At 39.8% G+C, this 19,323-nt stretch overlaps 1 protein-coding gene across 4 annotated transcripts in view; it reads right to left on the reverse strand.

The window, feature by feature from the left end:
• Window positions 1-19,323, reverse strand: part of LOC124116413 (adhesion G-protein coupled receptor G6-like) — a 79,119-nt gene that overhangs the window by 41,295 nt on the left and 18,501 nt on the right. For all 4 annotated transcript variants that reach the window (XR_007218299.1, XM_048383782.1, XM_048383781.1 and 1 more), the window contains exons 2-7: window positions 7,723-8,471; window positions 5,216-5,287; window positions 4,376-4,447; window positions 2,801-2,872; window positions 1,511-1,588; window positions 167-336 (exon numbers count right to left, since the gene is read on the reverse strand). Coding sequence is in view for 3 of the 4 variants with exons in the window: in XM_048383782.1 (XP_048239739.1) it covers window positions 167-336; window positions 1,511-1,588; window positions 2,801-2,872; window positions 4,376-4,447; window positions 5,216-5,287; window positions 7,723-7,949 (691 nt within the window). In the remaining variant the exon portion in view is untranslated. The remainder of the gene's footprint in view (window positions 1-166; window positions 337-1,510; window positions 1,589-2,800; window positions 2,873-4,375; window positions 4,448-5,215; window positions 5,288-7,722; window positions 8,472-19,323) is intronic.

Below are 19,323 nucleotides of genomic sequence, written 5' to 3' on the forward strand. Positions count from 1 at the left end.
ATTACTAAAACTAGTACATACAGGTTCAATACCGATTCCTCCAATGCTGGCCATAGGATTTAGGTGAGCAGAGCGAGGTAAAGAACTGCCACTGTGAATGAGTGAGTCAGTGGGTGATTAGTGAGTGAGTGAGTTTGTTATTGCACTGATGTTAATTAAGCCTTACCATCACAGTTGAAGTCATCTTCGTCGACGTCCAGTAGGGGTAGGTCATTGGCATTTTTACATTTGAGATCATCAATCTCGAACTTAATATTACCAGTACTTCTTACGTTCAACCACTGCCTGAACGCCAACATATCACATCTACATTGCACCGGGTTGCCGCTCAGCATCCTGGAAAAAACAACAACAACACCGTGCAAAGAAGGTGAATCAGGTTGGAGGGCCATTCAAAGATAGCAGATAGTAGGTTACCATTTTGGTGACAACTGGCAACCAATGAATAAATCATCGGGCGAATCTTGGATTCGTAGCCAAGACCAGCAGGTCCTGGCACAGATAAGGGTGAATTTCTTACCATTGGGCTGTCTGTGCACCTTTACAATAGACTAAGGAGAAAAGTACATTTAATCCCACTACATAAGTAGTTAACGGTGTCCTGGCTGACACAAAGCCTGATCATTTGGGTGGTTTGTTGGTTTGTTGTTTAACGCTGTAATATTACAGCTACATGGCGGTGGGCTGTAAATAATCGAATCTGAACCAGACAATCCAGTGATTTACATCATGAGTATCGATCCACGCAATTGGGATACGATGACATGCATCAACCAAGTCAGCGAGCCTGACCACCCGATCACGTTCATGGCCTCTTACGGCAAGCACGGTCGCCTTTTGCGACAAGCATGGGTTGCTGAACACCTATTCTACCCCGGATCTTCACGGGTCTCATTTGGATGGTGTCCACAAGGCACCAAGTGTGCTTTGGCTGAATACTTGTCACCGTCAGTGCTCCGAAGACGTAGAAAATTACTCTCAGTACCGACTTCTGGTCTTTATGTGACATGGTGACTTCACAAGCCAGTTGACGTGTTCTTTAACATTGACTGAACGCTAAATAAGTACGGCCTCCATGGTCTAGTGGATAGTCTCTACCACGAGAGCGGAGGGTTGGTGGTTCGATCCCCTGACCGCGTCATACCAAAGAAAGCAATAAGATGGTATTTGATGAAAAGCTGCCGTGCTTTCGGCATATAGGGGATAAAACAATGACTGGTCGGCTCGGAGTCAGCATGAAGTAGGGTATCAATGTTAAACTCCGTCACAGTATCTCAATGGGCGGTCACTATAAACCCGGCATAAATAAGTGCAATGATCTTAAACGCGACGTTAAACCCGCCTCACGTTATTTCACCTCACCAACCTTACAAATATGAATGAGTTAGTGATAATATGTGCTTCAATACATGTGTCGATACACCGGTACCAGGAAGTATCGTATAAACCGATTTAGCGCTGGGCTAGGCCTTGTCCTTAAACGTTGAAAAATTAGCACACATGTACTTACACCCGTACATCCTTGTCGGCCGGTAAAGTGACAAAGGCATATCTTGAGATGTTCTGTAATTGGTTCTTGATCAAATTTCTGAAACAAATGATGATGACCGTTGGGTTGTTTGGAAATAGGTAAGTCATTAACTTCATTCGCCCCAACACATTCTTACACAGGATAGTACATATACACACAATATAAACAATGCGGGTGGTTTTTCCCTTCAAAACACAAATTTCACAGAGCTAATATTAATTTTATTTAACTATTTGGCGTTTAATGTTGAGTGATGTCACGGAAATGGCGAACTATTGATTGTGTTAATTCTGAGGTTTCTCTCACATCATGACTCAAGTGCAGGAAGAGTCGTAAAATTTCTCCCTTGATTTACAATGCTTCATTGATGTCCCTCGACAGTGTGGTGGAAACGTTCTGTTTCTTTAGATACGATATCTTCATACAGTGCAAATGATATTTTTCAGATGTCCGTTGTGATGAGCTGAATGGTTTTAATTCAGTCTGCTTTACAATTCACCGAGCGGTTAGTAAATGACTAAACCATAGGAAACAAAAGCAATGATTTTGATATTGTGAAGACCGATGTCAGATTATTACACATGCGGAAGAAAATATTCCGAACGAATAAACTGGTGGGTTATAATTTTTACAATTTTGATTTCGCGATTACTTTTTCTCAATTAATTTATCAATCATACCTAGTCATCATGTTCGTGTGACTATGATAAGTTTTATTTATGTGATATTATTGCAAATATGTATAAATATAATGCTAAAGTGAAGGATACGGGAAATATTTGTATATAAATACATATCTTAGCAAGGTTAGGAAGGGTGATATGTATGTCAATGCTCGAGAGTTGAATCCATACCGAATATCCCCCGCAGAAGTCGGGTAGGTGGGGTGGAGGATACCAGTCTAGCCACATACACCATGTGGGGTATGAACACAAGGCACCCTGAACCAAGGTTTTCTATCCACTTAAATATCGCGAACTCGACACGTGCACAAAAACATAACGAACTCTCGTGGTGTAAGATAAGATGGAGCCCTTCATCGAATAAAACAAAATCTAAAAAAGATAATAAAAGCATGCTCGTGCCGCTGTAAATTATTACCCCAGTCAACGAATCAAGTCGCACTCGTTTTACATCACCTCCAGTCGAGTATACAACCCCAGCTCTATGTTAGGCGTGTATGTCACTTATGAATGTTTTGTCCTGTAACTGATTTGATTATTTATTATTCCCTGTGTGAATGTATGTATTATTAATCGAGGAACTCACAACTCCGTTAGACTTGGTAGATGCTGGAACATCGGTGCAGGTATAGAGGTCAGAGCGTTCTCCTTCAGGTTCCTGTAAATGTCACAAGGAGTGGTGAAACAATGTGCTGGTTGTTTGCTCTCAAACAAAAGATAGAAGACTTTCACAGTAGTAAATACAGAGAAGGTATTAAGTAGAATACACCTTGATCTTGTTAGTATATGCACGATACATGTAGATAGATAAACGTCTGGCATTATGTTGAAAGTTGACAGCTACGCGCAAAATGGAGGTACTTTGCAGTGTGTTGGAGACGAAATGACGGGCATATGCTGACATGTATGTACCTTGCAGTGTGTTGGAGACTAAATGGCAGGTAAACGTTTATATGTAGGTACTTGGTAGTTTCTTGGAGACTAAATGACCGGTATATGCTGATATGTTGTTATTTGGTTATGTGTTGCAGACTTAATAACAGGTAGTTATGATATATAGGTACTTGTTAGTATGTGTAGACTAAATGACAGGTACGTGATGATGTATAGGTACTTGTAAGTCTATGTAGACTAAATGACAGGTACGTGATGATATATAGGTACTTGTTAGTCTGTATAGACTAACTGACAGGTGCGTGATGATATATAGGTACTTGTCGGTCTGAAAAGACTAACTGTCAGGTACGTGATGGTATATAGGTACTTGTCGGTCTGAAAAGACTAACTGACAGGTACGTGATGATATATAGGTACTTGTTAGTCTGTGTAGACTAACTGACAGGTACGTGATGATATACTAGAATAGGTACTTGTTAGTCTGCGTAGACTAAATGAGAGGTACATGTTTTAAGTAAATGTACTTGTTAGAAGAAGTACGGTACCAGGTAGTGTGTTGGTATGCTAAATGACACGTACATATAGACAGGTACGTACATTGTAGTTTATTGGTAGGCTAAATGACAGGTACATATAAACAGGTAAGTATATGGTACATGTAGTATATTGTTATGCTAAATGACAGGTACATATAGACAGGTGAGTATATGGTAGTATATTGGTAGGCTAAATGACAGGTACATATAGACAGGTAAGTATATGGTAGTGTGTTGGTAGGCTAAATGACAGGTACATGTAGACAGGTAAGTATATGGTAGTGTGTTGGTACGCTAAATGACAGGTACATGTAGACAGGTAAGTATATGGTAGTGAGTTGGTAAGCTAAATGACAGATGGGTAGGTATTTTGGTGGTGTGCTGGTGGCTAAAAGAAAGGTAGGTGCTTGTTCGTGTATTGGTAGGCTAAAAGACAGGTAGGCACTTGGTAGTATACTGGTATGCTAAATGACAGGTACATGTAGACAGGTAAGTATATGGTAGTATATTGGTATGCTAAATGACAGGTACATGTAGACAGGTGGACCATTGGTTGTGTATTACATGTATTAGAATATAGTATTTCACACACTGAAGATGTTTGTCGACTCTAGAATATGGAAGGTGTATCTGTTTACTTATAGAGTTTTCTATGAATGCTTAACTATGAATGTAAGGGTGGGTCAACTATGCAGAGAAATTGGAGAGAGTGAACAGGCTTTACTCACAGTGTTTTCAAGCGGAATAAATTCCGGAAAGCATTGGGATGAATGTAATTTATCTCGTTGTTCTGCAAGAATCTGAAACCAATATACAAACACATAATACATGAACAAAAACAGCTTCCTGTTGATACTACATGTTTTAAATATACCGTAAGCTACGGTTATAACGGACTTAAAAGGACCACTGATTCAAATTCGATATAACCGTAGTTCGTTATAAGCATATATACAGCAAATGGCCGAGACCAAAAATATGTTCGTTATATCCGTCAGTTCGTTATAAGCGTGTTTGTTATAAACATAGTTTACTGTACCTGAAGAACTTAGATTTGGTATCCCTAGCCTCTACATCTTCTTGTATTTCTTATCTAGCTCCACGCAGTGAACTAGTGTCAGAGCATATACACGTAAAGGCATGTTTAGATCTAATCATGATTAGGAATGTGTTAACACCCCATACAAAAGAAACATTTGGTGTTTTCTGTCTTAACACATTTAGGGGCTTAACACATGAAATGAGCTATCGTCCCTAAGCCTAAACATCACCTGAACACAACATCCTCATTATCTAAACATGTTTTGACTTGCATTGGGCCTAAAAGGCAAAATAACGGTGAAAAGATATGAATGGATAACTGAAAATCAGTGAAAGCACCACGTGTTCGTGAAAAGAGTTCCTCCCACATTAAACTTGCACACGAATAAAGCTGAAATAGTGTTGAAAGCCGCGAAACTATTCCCTCACTACAATGAGGTTGCAACGTTACCTACATGCACGACTCGTACAACTGAGATCAAATAAGTGTATCAGTTCAAAGTTTAATGAATTTATCTGTAACTTACATAGTCTCAATCGACTCCGCAGTGCTAAAATCATCTTCTTCTATTCTAGTAACCTTGGTTCTAATCAGCGATCTGAAAGAAAAACAATGATGATTGTCATTAAGAATGTTATTATTATTATACAGATCAAATTAAAAAAATGAAGCAAAGAGGGTGGTTAGGCTGGTTAGGCTGGTTAGAGGGTCAGGCTGGTAAGGCTCATCATCAGCTCATTTTCCTTGACGCCCTCTATATATTCTTGGTCGTACCATGGATGGATCTCTGTGTCAAAACCACAAGCAAGTGGCCTGCACATAATGGAGTCTGGACAAGACAGACCATTAATTGGTATTACCTACAACGTGCGGGTACGATGAACGATGACAACGAATCATGCAAATGGTGGGATCTGCGAATACAGTGAAACCTCATTAACTCGAGGTCCTTTTAACAGTTGGGAACTGCGAATACAGTCAAACCTCAGTAACTCGAAGTCATTTTAACAGGTGGGAACTGCGAGTACAGTGAAACCTCATTAACTCGAGGTCCTTTTAACAGTTGGGAACTGCGAATACAGTGAAACCTCATTAACTCGAGGTCCTTTTAACAGTTTGGAACTGCGAATACAGTCAAACCTCATTAACTCGAAGTCATTTTAACAGGTGGGAACTGCGAGTACAGTGAAACCTCGTTAACTCGAGGTCCTTTTAACAGTTGGGAACTGCGAATACAGTCAAACCTCATTAACTCGAAGTCATTTTAACAGGTGGGAACTGCCAGTACAGTGAAACCTCGTTAACTCGAGGTCATTTTAACAGGTGGGAACTGCGAATACAGTGGAACCTCATTAACCCGAAGTCCTTTTAACAGGTGGGAATTTGCGAATATAGTGAAACCTCGAGGTCCTTTAACAGGTGGGAACTGCGAATACAGTGAAACCTCGTGGTCCTTTTAACAGGTGGGGACTGCGAATACAGTGAAACTTCTTTAACTCGAAGTCTTTTTAACAGGTGAGAACTGCGAATACAGTGAAACCCCGAGGTCCTTTTAACAGGTGGGGACTGCGAATACAGTGAAACTTCTTTAACTCGAAGTCTTTTTAACAGGTGGGAACTGCGAATACAGTGAAACCTCGTGGTCCTTTTAACAGGTGGGGACTGCGAATACAGTGAAACTTCTTTAACTCGAAGTCTTTTTAAAAGGTGAGAACTGCGAATACAGTTAAAACCTCAATAACTCGAAGTAATTTTAACAGTTGGGAACTGCGAATACAGTCAAACCTCATTAACTCGAAGTCATTTTAACAGGTGGGAACTGCCAGTACAGTGAAACCTCGTTAACTCGAGGTCATTTTAACAGGTGGGAACTGCGAATACAGTGGAACCTCATTAACCCGAAGTCCTTTTAACAGGTGGGAATTTGCGAATACAGTTAAACCTCGAGGTCCTTTTAACAGGTGGGGACTGCGAATACAGTGAAACCTCGTTAACTCGAGGTCATTTTAACAGGTGGGAACTGCGAATACAGTGAAACCTCATTAACTCGAAGTCATTTTAACAGGTGGGAACTGCCAGTACAGTGAAACCTCGTTAACGCGAGGTCATTTTAACAGGTGGGAACTGCGAATACAGTGGAACCTCATTAACCCGAAGTCCTTTTACCAGGTGGGAACTGCGAATAAAGTGAAACCTCGAGGTCCTTTTAACAGGTGGGGACTGCGAATACAGTGAAACCTCGTTAACTCGAGGTCATTTTAACAGGTGGGAACTGCGAATACAGTGAAACCTCGTTATCTCGAAGTCATTTTAACAGGTGGGAACTGCGAAAAGCAGTGAAACCTCGTTAACTCGAAGTCATTTTAACAGGTGGGAACTGCAAATACAGTGAAACCTCGTAACTCGAAGTCCTTTTAACAGGTGGGAACTGCGAATACAGTGAAACCTCATTAACTCGAGGTCCTTTTAACAGGTGGGAACTGCGAATACAGTGAAACCTCATTAACTCGAGGTCATTTTAACAGGTGGGAACTGCGAATACAGTGAAACCTCATTAACTCGAGGTCATTTTAACAGGTGGGAACTGCGAATACAGTGGAACCTCATTAACCCGAAGTCCTTTTAACGATATCATATCAACCAATATAACCTCGTGACACCTGCAGATTTATGTACTTCGCTCCATTTCCGCACGACGCTTATCTCGAACTTCGGGTAAATGTATGTCATTTTTGAAATCAAGTTAACTATGTCGGTGCCACGTAGCCAAGCGGTGCTGTGGTTTGTGTGGTAAGCTGGTTATCCAGTACATAGCTATATGGTTTAAACTGATTAAATAAGGGGCGGTGGGGTAGCCCAGTGGTTAAAGCGTTCGCTCGTCGCATCGAAGACCGGGGTTCGATTCCCCACATGGGTACAATGCGTGAAGCCCATTTCTGGTGTCCCCCGCCGTGATATTGCTGGAATATTGCTAAAAGCGGCGTGAAATCACACTCACTCACAGATGAAATAAGACAATGTAAAACTACTTACAAAACCTGGATTTTGGGATATAAATCATTTGGTATAGTGGTTATTGTATCCGTTCCTGTGCACGTAATCGTAGGCCTTTTCCCATTGACACATGAACAAGCGTCCGTATTACAGTAGGCCCTCCTCTGGCCTATCACAGGTGTTGTAAAGATAATCAACACAGGTAAAATCCACAGGTAATTATATTTCTTCCTCTGAAACATCGTGAACCGTAAACACCACTTCATGTCACAGTTTAGCTCACGACAGTCCCATACCTCCAATACACCCGCGAGTTGTGAAATAGAACACTTTAGTTAGCCGTAACCACAGGTATTTGAACCCACTCGCAATGAAGGCAATTCACAGATACTCGACATTCATTCAGATGTGCTCAGTTTCAATGCTCCATCACAGTACATGGCTTTGACAGTGGCGTGGTCCGTTATCAAATGTTGACACTGTTGGTGGGTTGGGAAGTGTGACGTCATGTGTGTCATGTGTTTCACTGTCGTCACGTGAAACGCGTCGTAATAAGAAGGCCTATGAGTAGCTTTTTGGCCCCTTATATTATCACCTGTAGCACGTTAATTTCAGCAGTTATCCGTGTCCTCTAAGCCCTCGCCATCTTCAGGTTCCGTTTTTAATGTCTTCTTAATACCATTTAAGCACAAGGTTCAATTCCACGCGATTTAGGCTCGCTGCATCATGTAGGTACAGGTGTTTCTCTGCCTGAATTCGTCTGAACGACCCCAAAGGCGACAGATCACCTGTAAGATGAAGTGTAAAACAGTATTAATTACAACACAAAATGAACTAATTTGGAATTATTTTAATAAATATTTTAAATGTAATCCTAACTTGAAGCACATAACAGTTCACCTCGTCACAATATGGCTGAAATACTGTCGATGTGACGTTCAATATAAACTCACTCAACTATGTGCAGCAAACAAGAGCATGATAACTAGCTGCTGTCCTCCCCTATCACAATGGTACAAGTAAACATACATAGAGAAGAGATCCGTGAAGATCCGGGGTAGAATAGATCTTCAGCAACCCATTCTTGCCGTGAAAGGCGACTATGCTTGTCGTAAGAGGCCATTAACGGGATCTGGTGGTCAGGCCTGCTGACTTGGTTGATGCATGTCATCGTATCCCAATTGCGTGGATCGATGCTCATGATGTCAATCACTGGATTGTCTGGTCCAGACTCAATTATTTACAGACCGCCGTCATATAGCTGGAATATTGTTGAGTACGGCGTTAAACAACACATAAACAAACAAATAAAACATAGAGAAGAATAAGATCATACTTAATTATACAAATACTATTTGTCTGTGAGTAGCTTATCCTAGATATAAACGACATGGCTTGTATCGTCTAAACACCATAAGCTAATTGGATGTGACATCAATGCGATTTCAAAGTAATAGCTACTATGACAAGGTTGTGATAATTTATGGATAACAACTTCTTCATTTACTGTAAAGGCGACGTTTTGATATAGATCCTTACACCATTGTCAAGCAAGGCTGACCGACAAGGGTATAAGGATCTAGACCGAAACGTCGCGATTACAATGAATAGAAGTTGTTATCCACAAATTATCTCTACTTTGTCATCCGTCAACTAAATAATGCCTATCAAACAATTTAATAGCTACTATAGAGAAAATATATACGTCAACGCAGATTCAGATTCCATTGGGCTTAAAAAGACAACATAGCGATGAAAAGTATATGAAGGGATCACTGAAAAGCAGTACTGACACCAGGTGTTCACAAAAAGGGTAAGCGCACCCTGCTTAGGTTTAATATCCGCCTGTACTAACTGATGTGGGTTATCTCTCGTGTTCGTAAATGTTCTTCTACAAACTAAATGCTAAGGTTGTTCGTGAGATTTGTACTGATACAGGTCTATTGGTTGTTAGGATCTGCCATCGTTAGCCTAGCTTGTCAGTAAAATGCCACAGATAGTTCAGCATCCTTCATATGTTGACATTGTGGGCGACAACCAAATATCAGCTTGGAGAGCGTATATATGTATAAATATACCGCTTTACCCCATGGAGCTGATGACAAGGATCTATATAAGTGATATCACGATATATTTACGATACATTAGCGTTCCTCAATAACTCAGCCGTAACAATGGTCATACAATTATATATCCTTAAAACACGGTAGGCAGTGTTCTATCGTAATATATCCAAATAAAAGCCACTTAAACTTTCCATAATCAACTCCATACTACGATTCCGACTAAATCATAATCATAAGATTGTGAATCACTACCAAATAGTCATGACACCAGGTGCTCGCTAAAATGTGGTGTATCCTGTCCTGTGAGTGAGTGAGTGAGTGAGTGAGTGAGTATGGTTTTACGCCGCTTTTAGCAATATTCCAGCAATATCACGGCGGGGGACACCAGAAATGGGCTTCACACATTGTAGCCATGTCGGGAATCGAACCCGGGTCTTCGGCGTGACGAGCGAACGCTTTAACCACTAGGCTACCCGACCGCCCCCTTGTCAGTGACAGGATACAACACATGCAAAGGAAAGAGAATTATTCACCTGAAAAATATATGTATAGATCTAAACATGAAACAGACGAGGCGGTTTCACTGGTATGTTCTATTTCTAGTTCAGGTACGTAAAATAGTGGAAGGGACTAGGCCATTTGACCATTATTGAACGATATCAGATATCAGAACGACAAGCATCATAGCATGTTATTCCCCATCGAAAATAGCCTTTGACAGTATTTTCCTGGTACCCAATCTTTCTACTTCCCTACTTAATGCGTAAGCACGGGTAATAAAATTCGAACAACAGAATCAGGTATTGACACAGTTGTCATTCTATGGTCACCATGTCATGTCAATTATGCATTCACGTTCTTAGTCATAACTCGGCATGACAAACAAATAATATATTTTGCAAAGCTATTATTCTTTCTATAAATACAAATACTAATGCACTGTGCTAACTGTATTGATTGGTTAAAAACTTACCACAGCTGGGGTTCAGCAAGGAACTACACTAACCCTTCTGATATTACAGCTCGCAAACTAACGTATACCGACATGCTTTATCCTCTGACAAATAAAACATACTCCTTTCCAGCTGATCCGAAATTTTGTTTTGTATGATAACTTGTTTGTTAATGAAACATATTGTAAGCGTTAGTGTCTTGACAAAATATAAATGACATGTTCATAACGGATTCACTACTATTCACTAATGTTCATGATTCTAAAAATGATTGCAAAACGATACATTTATCGCATGTAACCTTCATGCACGCACAACGCACAAGTTTTAGTAATTCACATGACTATCAGATTGCGCAACATGATCTGACGGCAGTAGCTGCTGTGCTTTATATGTGCTGCTGCAAGAATCATGGTATCTCAAGACCGCCTCCGTGGTCTAGTGGTAGAGCGGAAGATCCGGGGTTTGATCCCCGGCCGCGTCATACCAAAAGACGTTAAGAGATGGTACTTGTTGTTACCCTGTCTGACGCTCGGCATAAAGGGGCTAAAACAAGGACTGGTTGGCTCGGAGTCAGTATACTGTGTCTGAGTGGGTATTCATGTTAAACTGCGGCATGGCATCTCAGTGGGCTAGCACTATAAATCGGCATCAGTCCGGACTAGTCACACAGACACGTGCATACACGTCGCTATATAAGTGTAATAATCTTGGGCGCGACGTTTAACCCCATTTCACCTCACCTCATGCACGCCCAGCTTATGAAAATTTTCCCATGTGAGGATATAACATCTGTGACTATAAAAAAGAAGTCATGTGATCAAATAAAAATTCACAATGATTATTCATTATATAAATATTGCCGTTAATCAAACTTCACAGATATCCTTTTTCCTAAACGAAATCCACAAGTCATATCTTATAATGTGTATATTCATATGTAAAGAACAGGTGCGGTGATAAGAAAGGCGTAAGACCAATCAACAATAGTTGGTGTTCCCGTAAACACACAACAGAAGAGGGACGGGCACCTGTGGATAACTTCAAAAACTTTTAATACGATGTCACGACAAACAAAAACTGATCATGCATACTCAAGAGAATGAGACAGATTGACAATATGATAAGTAAACAACGTATATCCTGTTGAGCATGTTTTACCGACTTGAGATAAAATCTGCTGACATCACTCACAACATTCCATAGTGTTGTAAGCATACGTTATGAAATAATTGAACACATACATCTATGCAATAGTAGGGTCTGTGATCTACCCTATTGGTTAACAAGCGTTCACTCGTCACACAGAAGGCCCGGGTTAGATTCCCCACATGGGAACAATGTGTGAAGCCTATTTCTGGTTTCCCCTGCCGTGATACTGCTAGAACATTGCTCAAAGCGGCGTAAATCCATACTCATTCACTCACTCACTATAATACCGAGGGTGCCCAAAACATGTCCTCAATCCACAAAAAAACAACGGCTAACCATCGATTACATATCCTTATAGACACAAAGACGTAATACGAAATTTGTATAATTTAACAAGAAATTATTCTTATAGTATTATTTCATCTTGCTTGTCATAAAGGTATTACCGAATATCCATCCACTTAAGCCTATAATGAACCAGAATACCATGCTGTAGGACATCCCGTATGCAATGTGAATATGACAGCTTTCACAGACATACTAATAGGATATTTTCAACCGTCCTCAATTCCCTAAGGTTCTGGTGTTTGCAGATCAACAACATACATTAATATGAAAAACACCAGGTGAAGTTCCAGTGGCATCTTTTTACAAAGTAAAGGTATGAGGTCAGGGTGAAGACATTATAATGATTATCCCTCTTTGACAAAGTTGGTTGGTTGGTTTGTTGTTTTACGCCGCACTCAGCAATATTCCAGCTATATGACGGCGGTCTGTAAATAATCGAGTCTGGACCAGACAATCCAGTGATTAATGTCATGAGCATCGATCCACGCCATTGGAATCGATGACATGCATCAACCAAGTCAGCGAGCCTGACCACCCGATCCCGTTCGTCGCCTTTTACGAAAAGCATAGTCGCCTTTTACGGCAAGCATGGGTTGCTGAAGACCTATTCTACCCCGGAATCTTCACGGGTCTCTTTGACAAAGACTAACTTGGCTCTCTTATAGGAGGGATATTGGTATCATACTACATGATTACTCCCAGTTAAACTGGGTTAAGCTTCTGTGAGTCACGTTTTATCGAGACTCTTTGCCAGTATAATCTTGACGGTCACCACCCTGCTTATAAAGATTTCGCAATAAACTGATCTGGGTCGGATAGTCAAATATGTTGTAATGGTTTGCTTCACCACATGCGAGATCGATCGGGCGCAAGAATGAAGGTGCCATCGGAGTTTTATTGTTTTGTTTTATTTAGTCATATTCCTCAGTCGCAGAAGAATCATCATATCCGTTTTAAATTATCATGTCGGGGAGATCAAAGTCCAAGCCTGATTGCCTCTCCAAGGAATGCCCATGGCATTCATAACATAGCTGTAGTCTAGTCCTGGATGTATGTAGCAGCTATGTGGTTGTTGGAAGGCTCCATATCAACTGCTGCAGGCTCCTCTGACTTAATGGTTAGATGAGAGGATTCAGCCATGGTCATCGTTCATTAAGGTTTTACGTTTGGTACAGAATAGGCTTGTACTTGAAGTATGACATTTTACTTAAACGTGGGTACTTTCGGTTCTGTTGTTATAAAACACATTTCGAGTCACTGAAGTCAGGGCTAAACATTTGACACAACCGAACATGCCTTTTCTATCGAAGATTTTAAAAATAGAGTCATACAAGCCTTTTTTCAAAAGTTCTTCGATCAAGGTGACAACATTCAGAGCCTCAGTAAAGCTTTCCAAAAGTGTTATGGAAAATATGAGGAGGACATTTCTTCATTTTACGCATCATTGACAAAGACGTAAGCAATTCCTAATTTGGACTTATGCTGTGTGCTCCGGTGTTTTTTCAGGTGACCAATTGACTTGTCCTTGTATGTGTTTGTGACGAGCCACCAATGGGGCAGGATAAGCTGACCATTTCGCCAAACCCTGGTATCGTCACTATTTGATGGTGATGTATCAACACATCCTCATTATACTGTCGAAATCGTAGAATGGATTTATTATGAATATTGAAAGGGTTTTGTCACATATATTTCTATAAATAACGTAAGGAAACGTACAAACAAATTGGTGTATTGGCCTGAAATTTTATTTAACGTTTCCAGCGACCCTTGACGCAAGAAAGTCGATGATGTCCCAGGTGTCTGACATCAAATATACCAGGTACTAAAACAGCGTGGTCTGGTCGGCACTAAGTATGGCTTCACCCAGTAACACGACCTGTCAGTAAACAGTGTGTACTCGGGGAAAATCGAGGCTAGTCCTTTGCTTGCCAACAGTGGATCACCATGTTTATTTTGCGTTAAGTGGACGCCACTTAATGATGTGGTGCAATGCACACTGACTGTCTGACTGAATCAGCCTGAGCGTCACTTGGTATAGAGGATGTCTGAATCGTGCCCTAGGGTGGGCGCTGGACACCCCTGATTCAACATCCGTCACTACTTACAACAAAACAATCAAGCCACTCATCTACTATTCAAATTGATGTCAAATTCCATTTATATTTTATTCTGAGGTGTATCTGAAACCATAAGCATGTACAGTGAACCACATTTATTCGAATGAGCCAGTGAGTTGTGTTTAACGCCGCCCTCAAAAGTATGTCAATTATACCATGGCGTGACAGCTTGATGTGGGAGTAAAGCCTCAGGGACCTAACGCACAGCGAAAAGAAGCGGTTTCGTCCTGGGATTTCTTTCATAATTTTGAAATTCTTTTTATTAGAATGAGAGACGTTATTTTCAATAACGAAACAACTTCAACCACTTATAAAAAACATGAACTTCATATCTTTATATATAACCACTTTCAAGGAATTGTAAATAAAAAGTCCACGAAAAGATGCTTACATGAATGAAGTCATTGTGAGAGAAGAAGACGCGGATGGTCTTGATAATGCATGCAGATTGCTTAACATCCAGTGCAAGGTTGTCATTAACGGGTATCCATGTTAAACTGCGGCGTGGAGTCTCAGTGTAAGTCCGGACTAACACAGACAGCCACGCACACGTACATGCACGTTGTTATATAAGTGCAATAAATCTTGAACATGACATTAAACCCCATTCACCTTACCTGTTAACGACCTACCGTTTGATACAGCTACAAAACCAGAAATTATTATTTAAAACTATTAGACTGAGAAAAACACCTTGCATCAATGTAATTTCTTTTTCTTTCAACAATCCGAAGCTTAATTATTTTTCGAGAATCATCAGGGACAATTTTTTTTATTTTTAATTTATTTATTTATTTATTTTTTCGGGGGGGGGGGGGGGGGTGTGTCCTCTCACCCCCATTATTTCGGTAATGGTCTATGGCGAATGAGGGAGATATCCAATGCACATCTTTAGATATTTATATGTTTAGTAATCATACCATTGTCAAGATACCCGACAATAAAATGCTTCTGTGTGATCGTCAGGGGAAACTTAACTGGGTGTTACGTGTTGCTTCAGACACGAGGGTACAGTTGTGCATGGACTGAACTAAATATTGATAAGCCGTTTTATGCAGGCTTTAACACAGAGCACAAAGCAATATTTGTTTGAGTTAACTTTAAATATATTTTGAATAGCCACCCTCGCTTTAAGATGCAGCTCACACGATTTCTTCATTGACACGTGGAAACTTGCATGTGGACATATTGAAGCGAAGAACTAGTTTTGTCTTGTCTGTGCATTATAATAAAACACATTATCAATGAATACTTTTACCTCGGCCTTCATAACTTCTACCTGGTAATGTCAGCTGACCGAGTAATTAAAAACAAATATATACATGTACATTTATCATGTCATGAATTTAAGGATATCGATAATGGATTAAGTATCCACGACCACTGCCATTTTTCAATGTTTGCAAACAAGATACATACACGATTAAAAGATGAAAAACCGTTCTGCTCTTATCATGTCCTTTAAGGAGTGATGTAGGTCCTGCAAAGTATATTTCCTATTTAGAATATTCAGTGTCTCGTTAATGAACAAATATTTCTCCGTTCTTGAGCTGGTCACGCAACCATTTAAGAAACATAATTGTGTGAACTTTCGCTAAAAAGTATTCATATTCAAAAGTAGATATTTAGAAGACAAAAATAACATCTCAACATGTGATGTTTTTACCTAACAAATATTATATGATTACTCGTAGTCTTTGACTATATACGGATATTCATCTCTCCCGTATCATGTGTAACGCTGTATATAGAATTACGAAGGTGTTGAGTGCACGAAGATGTAACATATGTGGGTCTGCATTTAACTATTGCATCTGTAGCATTGCCTACAGATCATATTCATTTGTAGAGTAAATATCTATAGTGTTACCTTTTCATTGATGCATTAATGCCTACTCAGGCTAACACTTAGTCCCCGAAATAAAGTTATCTTATTAAAAAATATAAATCGACAAAATATAAAAGTAACAATCCAAATGGAGCCCAGAACAATGCTTAAGTTCAGAGCTGAGGCAATCTAGAGGTGCTCAATCATTCTAGAGTTCAGTTGGACTCATTTTATTAATGTAATTTCAAGCTGCGTCTTGAAAATAGTTTTGTTCGAAGCTTAATATGGAATTCTTTGAACATAAGAAACTATGGTGTCACGATTTGTGGATCATCAACTTTCAGATTATTTACAAAAGTAAGAAAGAACAAAGTCTGTTTTTCTTTTTTTCTACACAAAAACGATTTATATATTCCCATTGCAAATATGACCTTTCTTCTCTAACCCATGATGCCATTATTGCTTCATTCATATATAAACCTTTAAGCGGAGATGAAAGGAAAGGTTTAATTCGGTTACAGTTCCACCGAAGGGCAAACATTAATCATTCTAACGCTAGTAAGCTGCTCTTACTGATCAGTCGTGCAGTCAAATTGGACAGGCAGCGTTTAAGCCTTCTCTCATTCTGTTCACAAATAGGGGCGGTCGGGTAGCCTAGTGGCGTTCGCTTGTCATGCCGAAGACCCTGGTTCGATTCCCGACACGGGTACAATGTGTGAATCCCATTTCTGGTGAAAGTGCTGGAATATGGCTAAACGCGGCGTAAAATCATACTCACTCACACACTCACTGTTCACAAATAGTTTGTTTTGTTTTCTTACTTTGTTGTTTAATACTGCAGCCAGCAATATTCAAAATAGGTCACAATGATGACTCAGTGTCGTTATGTTGACCAGATTAGTGATTGATAATATTATTAAAATTTTGGTTCATTTGTTGTTGTTTTTTATGCCGCATAATATTGCATCTTGGCGGCGGCGGCCTGACGATGACCTAATCTGTACCAGGCAAACCGGTGCATGACATTATGAAAAACGATCCATGTCTTTAGGATACGATGACATGCAAACATCCGTCATCAATCCTAGTCACCAGTACAGAGTCGCCCTTACAACCAGCATAGGTTTTTAGGTACCAGGTCTAACCACGAATCCCAGGGGGTATTCAAATAGATAACTGTTTATTGTATTTGTTGTCATTGTGTTGTTAGTAATTGTTAAGGGTGAAAACATATTGTCATAAATTTCTTGTTCTGAGACTTTGACATACGTTCATGTTATTCGTAACTAATACTCGTGTAAATTCGATAAAGATGCACTATTTTTATCAATTTTGAATTCTTTACGTGAGTGTGTTCATGCGTGCTCGGGCGTGTGTGTGAATCCAAGATTGGCATGTGCAGAGAATCAGCCATCGTTTCTTTAGGATTGACACCTACATTACTTTGAGCTTTTCTCCCACATAAAGCTGATATGCCATGATATAACTCAAGTACCATTCAAAGTAGCGATAACTCCAACTCACTCAGTCACTACAGTACAACAAGTGTTATATCAAGTTGAAGAGGGGAATGTTTGCCGAGGGGACTATTCAGTCGTCAAACCTGTCAAACATATACACCCCTTTGGCCAAAAAGTAATAAACTGAGAGTAAAGCTCATTTAAAGTTGTCATGTAATATGTCATTTAAAAGATTCGGGTTGAAATATAAGTATGCTCAAACGACAACAACCAAGGACTGTAGCACACACAACTTCAACCAGACAGTTGCAAATATCACTTGGGCTAATGGTACACACCGGGAAGGACGTGATGGCGAAAAGGATAGAAACCACATAAACATCACAATAAAAGTTCGTGACTACCGCCTGAGGATAATTGACAAGGCGGACCCTCGTCTTTACAGTATTCGTTATCATAATGATGAATACAAGGCCAGCTTGTATGTAGACACGTGTACACAGAGATAACACAACTCAGCAGCTGTACAGAGACCTTATCTTAAATTGAATATCCTTGTTGTTTATCTCATATTGAACATAAAGGGTTCTTCAAGCATATGGAAATGCGTACAACATTATTTCCTCGTGATTTCAAAATGAACTAGTACTAAATAGCAATGGTCAACCAATCAAATATATATGTTAAAATCAGGTGATTTTGGTCTTTTCCTATGACTTAAAGACATAATCGCTTTGTCCGCCTATAAACACAGATAAGGTCAGGCGGATGTCCTGGTTTTCACATTGCTCCGAAACCATTCCCTGTTTAATTCAAATTCAGAATTTTAAATCCACAATAAAAGGTTTCGTCTACTTCAATCGACCTGGGATGCTTCATTACCTCGAACTGACTGCAGCTGTCGTCCTCGGCTGCATCTATATATAATTACCATGGCGTTCAACAAAGCGATCTTGACTCACATATATTGACTTATGTATTGATAGCAGCCGTAGTGCTAAGATCTCGCTGAGATATCGATAAATCGATCTTAGAGCTACGACTGTCGTTACTTACTGGAACTCTGACCATGCGTTTTCTTAAAGTATGAAGACCACTTCGTTCGTAGCGCTACAGTCGATTTGTAGATCAGACTTTATAACCTAAACTGATCTCAACTCTACCTCTGTCGTTGCTGCTACATTTCAACATAGACTTAAGATCGCCGGAACACGGGACATAATCTCAACGACAGAACCACTTTCACGACTTTTTCGACGATATTCTTACAGTACTTTTGAATATGATAGCGGTTACTGTTTATGAACAGGGTGTGATTTAATTCAAATACTAAAGCTAAACAAAATTACAAAAACATTTACACCAGTTTAATGGAATACACTATGTTGATACAGGACTAACTCAAATAATATTATACACACTGTAGAAAATGTGTTTAGATCCCCAAAAACAAATCTAAACACGTAACTGGTAACTAAAAAGCATTAAGGGTCTATCGTAGTAATCAGATAGACTTTCATTGTCAACTTCCGTTCCCTGTATGAGAGAAATACTATCAGTCTTGCAGCAACAACAAATTTAAGAACACAACACTTTCACAACTCGGTGGGGTGCGAACCTGCAACCTCTTGATTTGTAGTCCTTCGCTCTACCACCTGTAGTCAATATTTGACTTCATGCACAATGAAATGCACTTCATTTAAGCACATGTAA

The sequence above is a fragment of the Haliotis rufescens genome, unplaced genomic scaffold (assembly GCF_023055435.1).
Source record: "Haliotis rufescens isolate VD_foot unplaced genomic scaffold, xgHalRufe1.0.p SCAF_5, whole genome shotgun sequence".
Classification (NCBI taxonomy): Eukaryota; Metazoa; Mollusca; class Gastropoda; order Lepetellida; family Haliotidae; genus Haliotis; species Haliotis rufescens.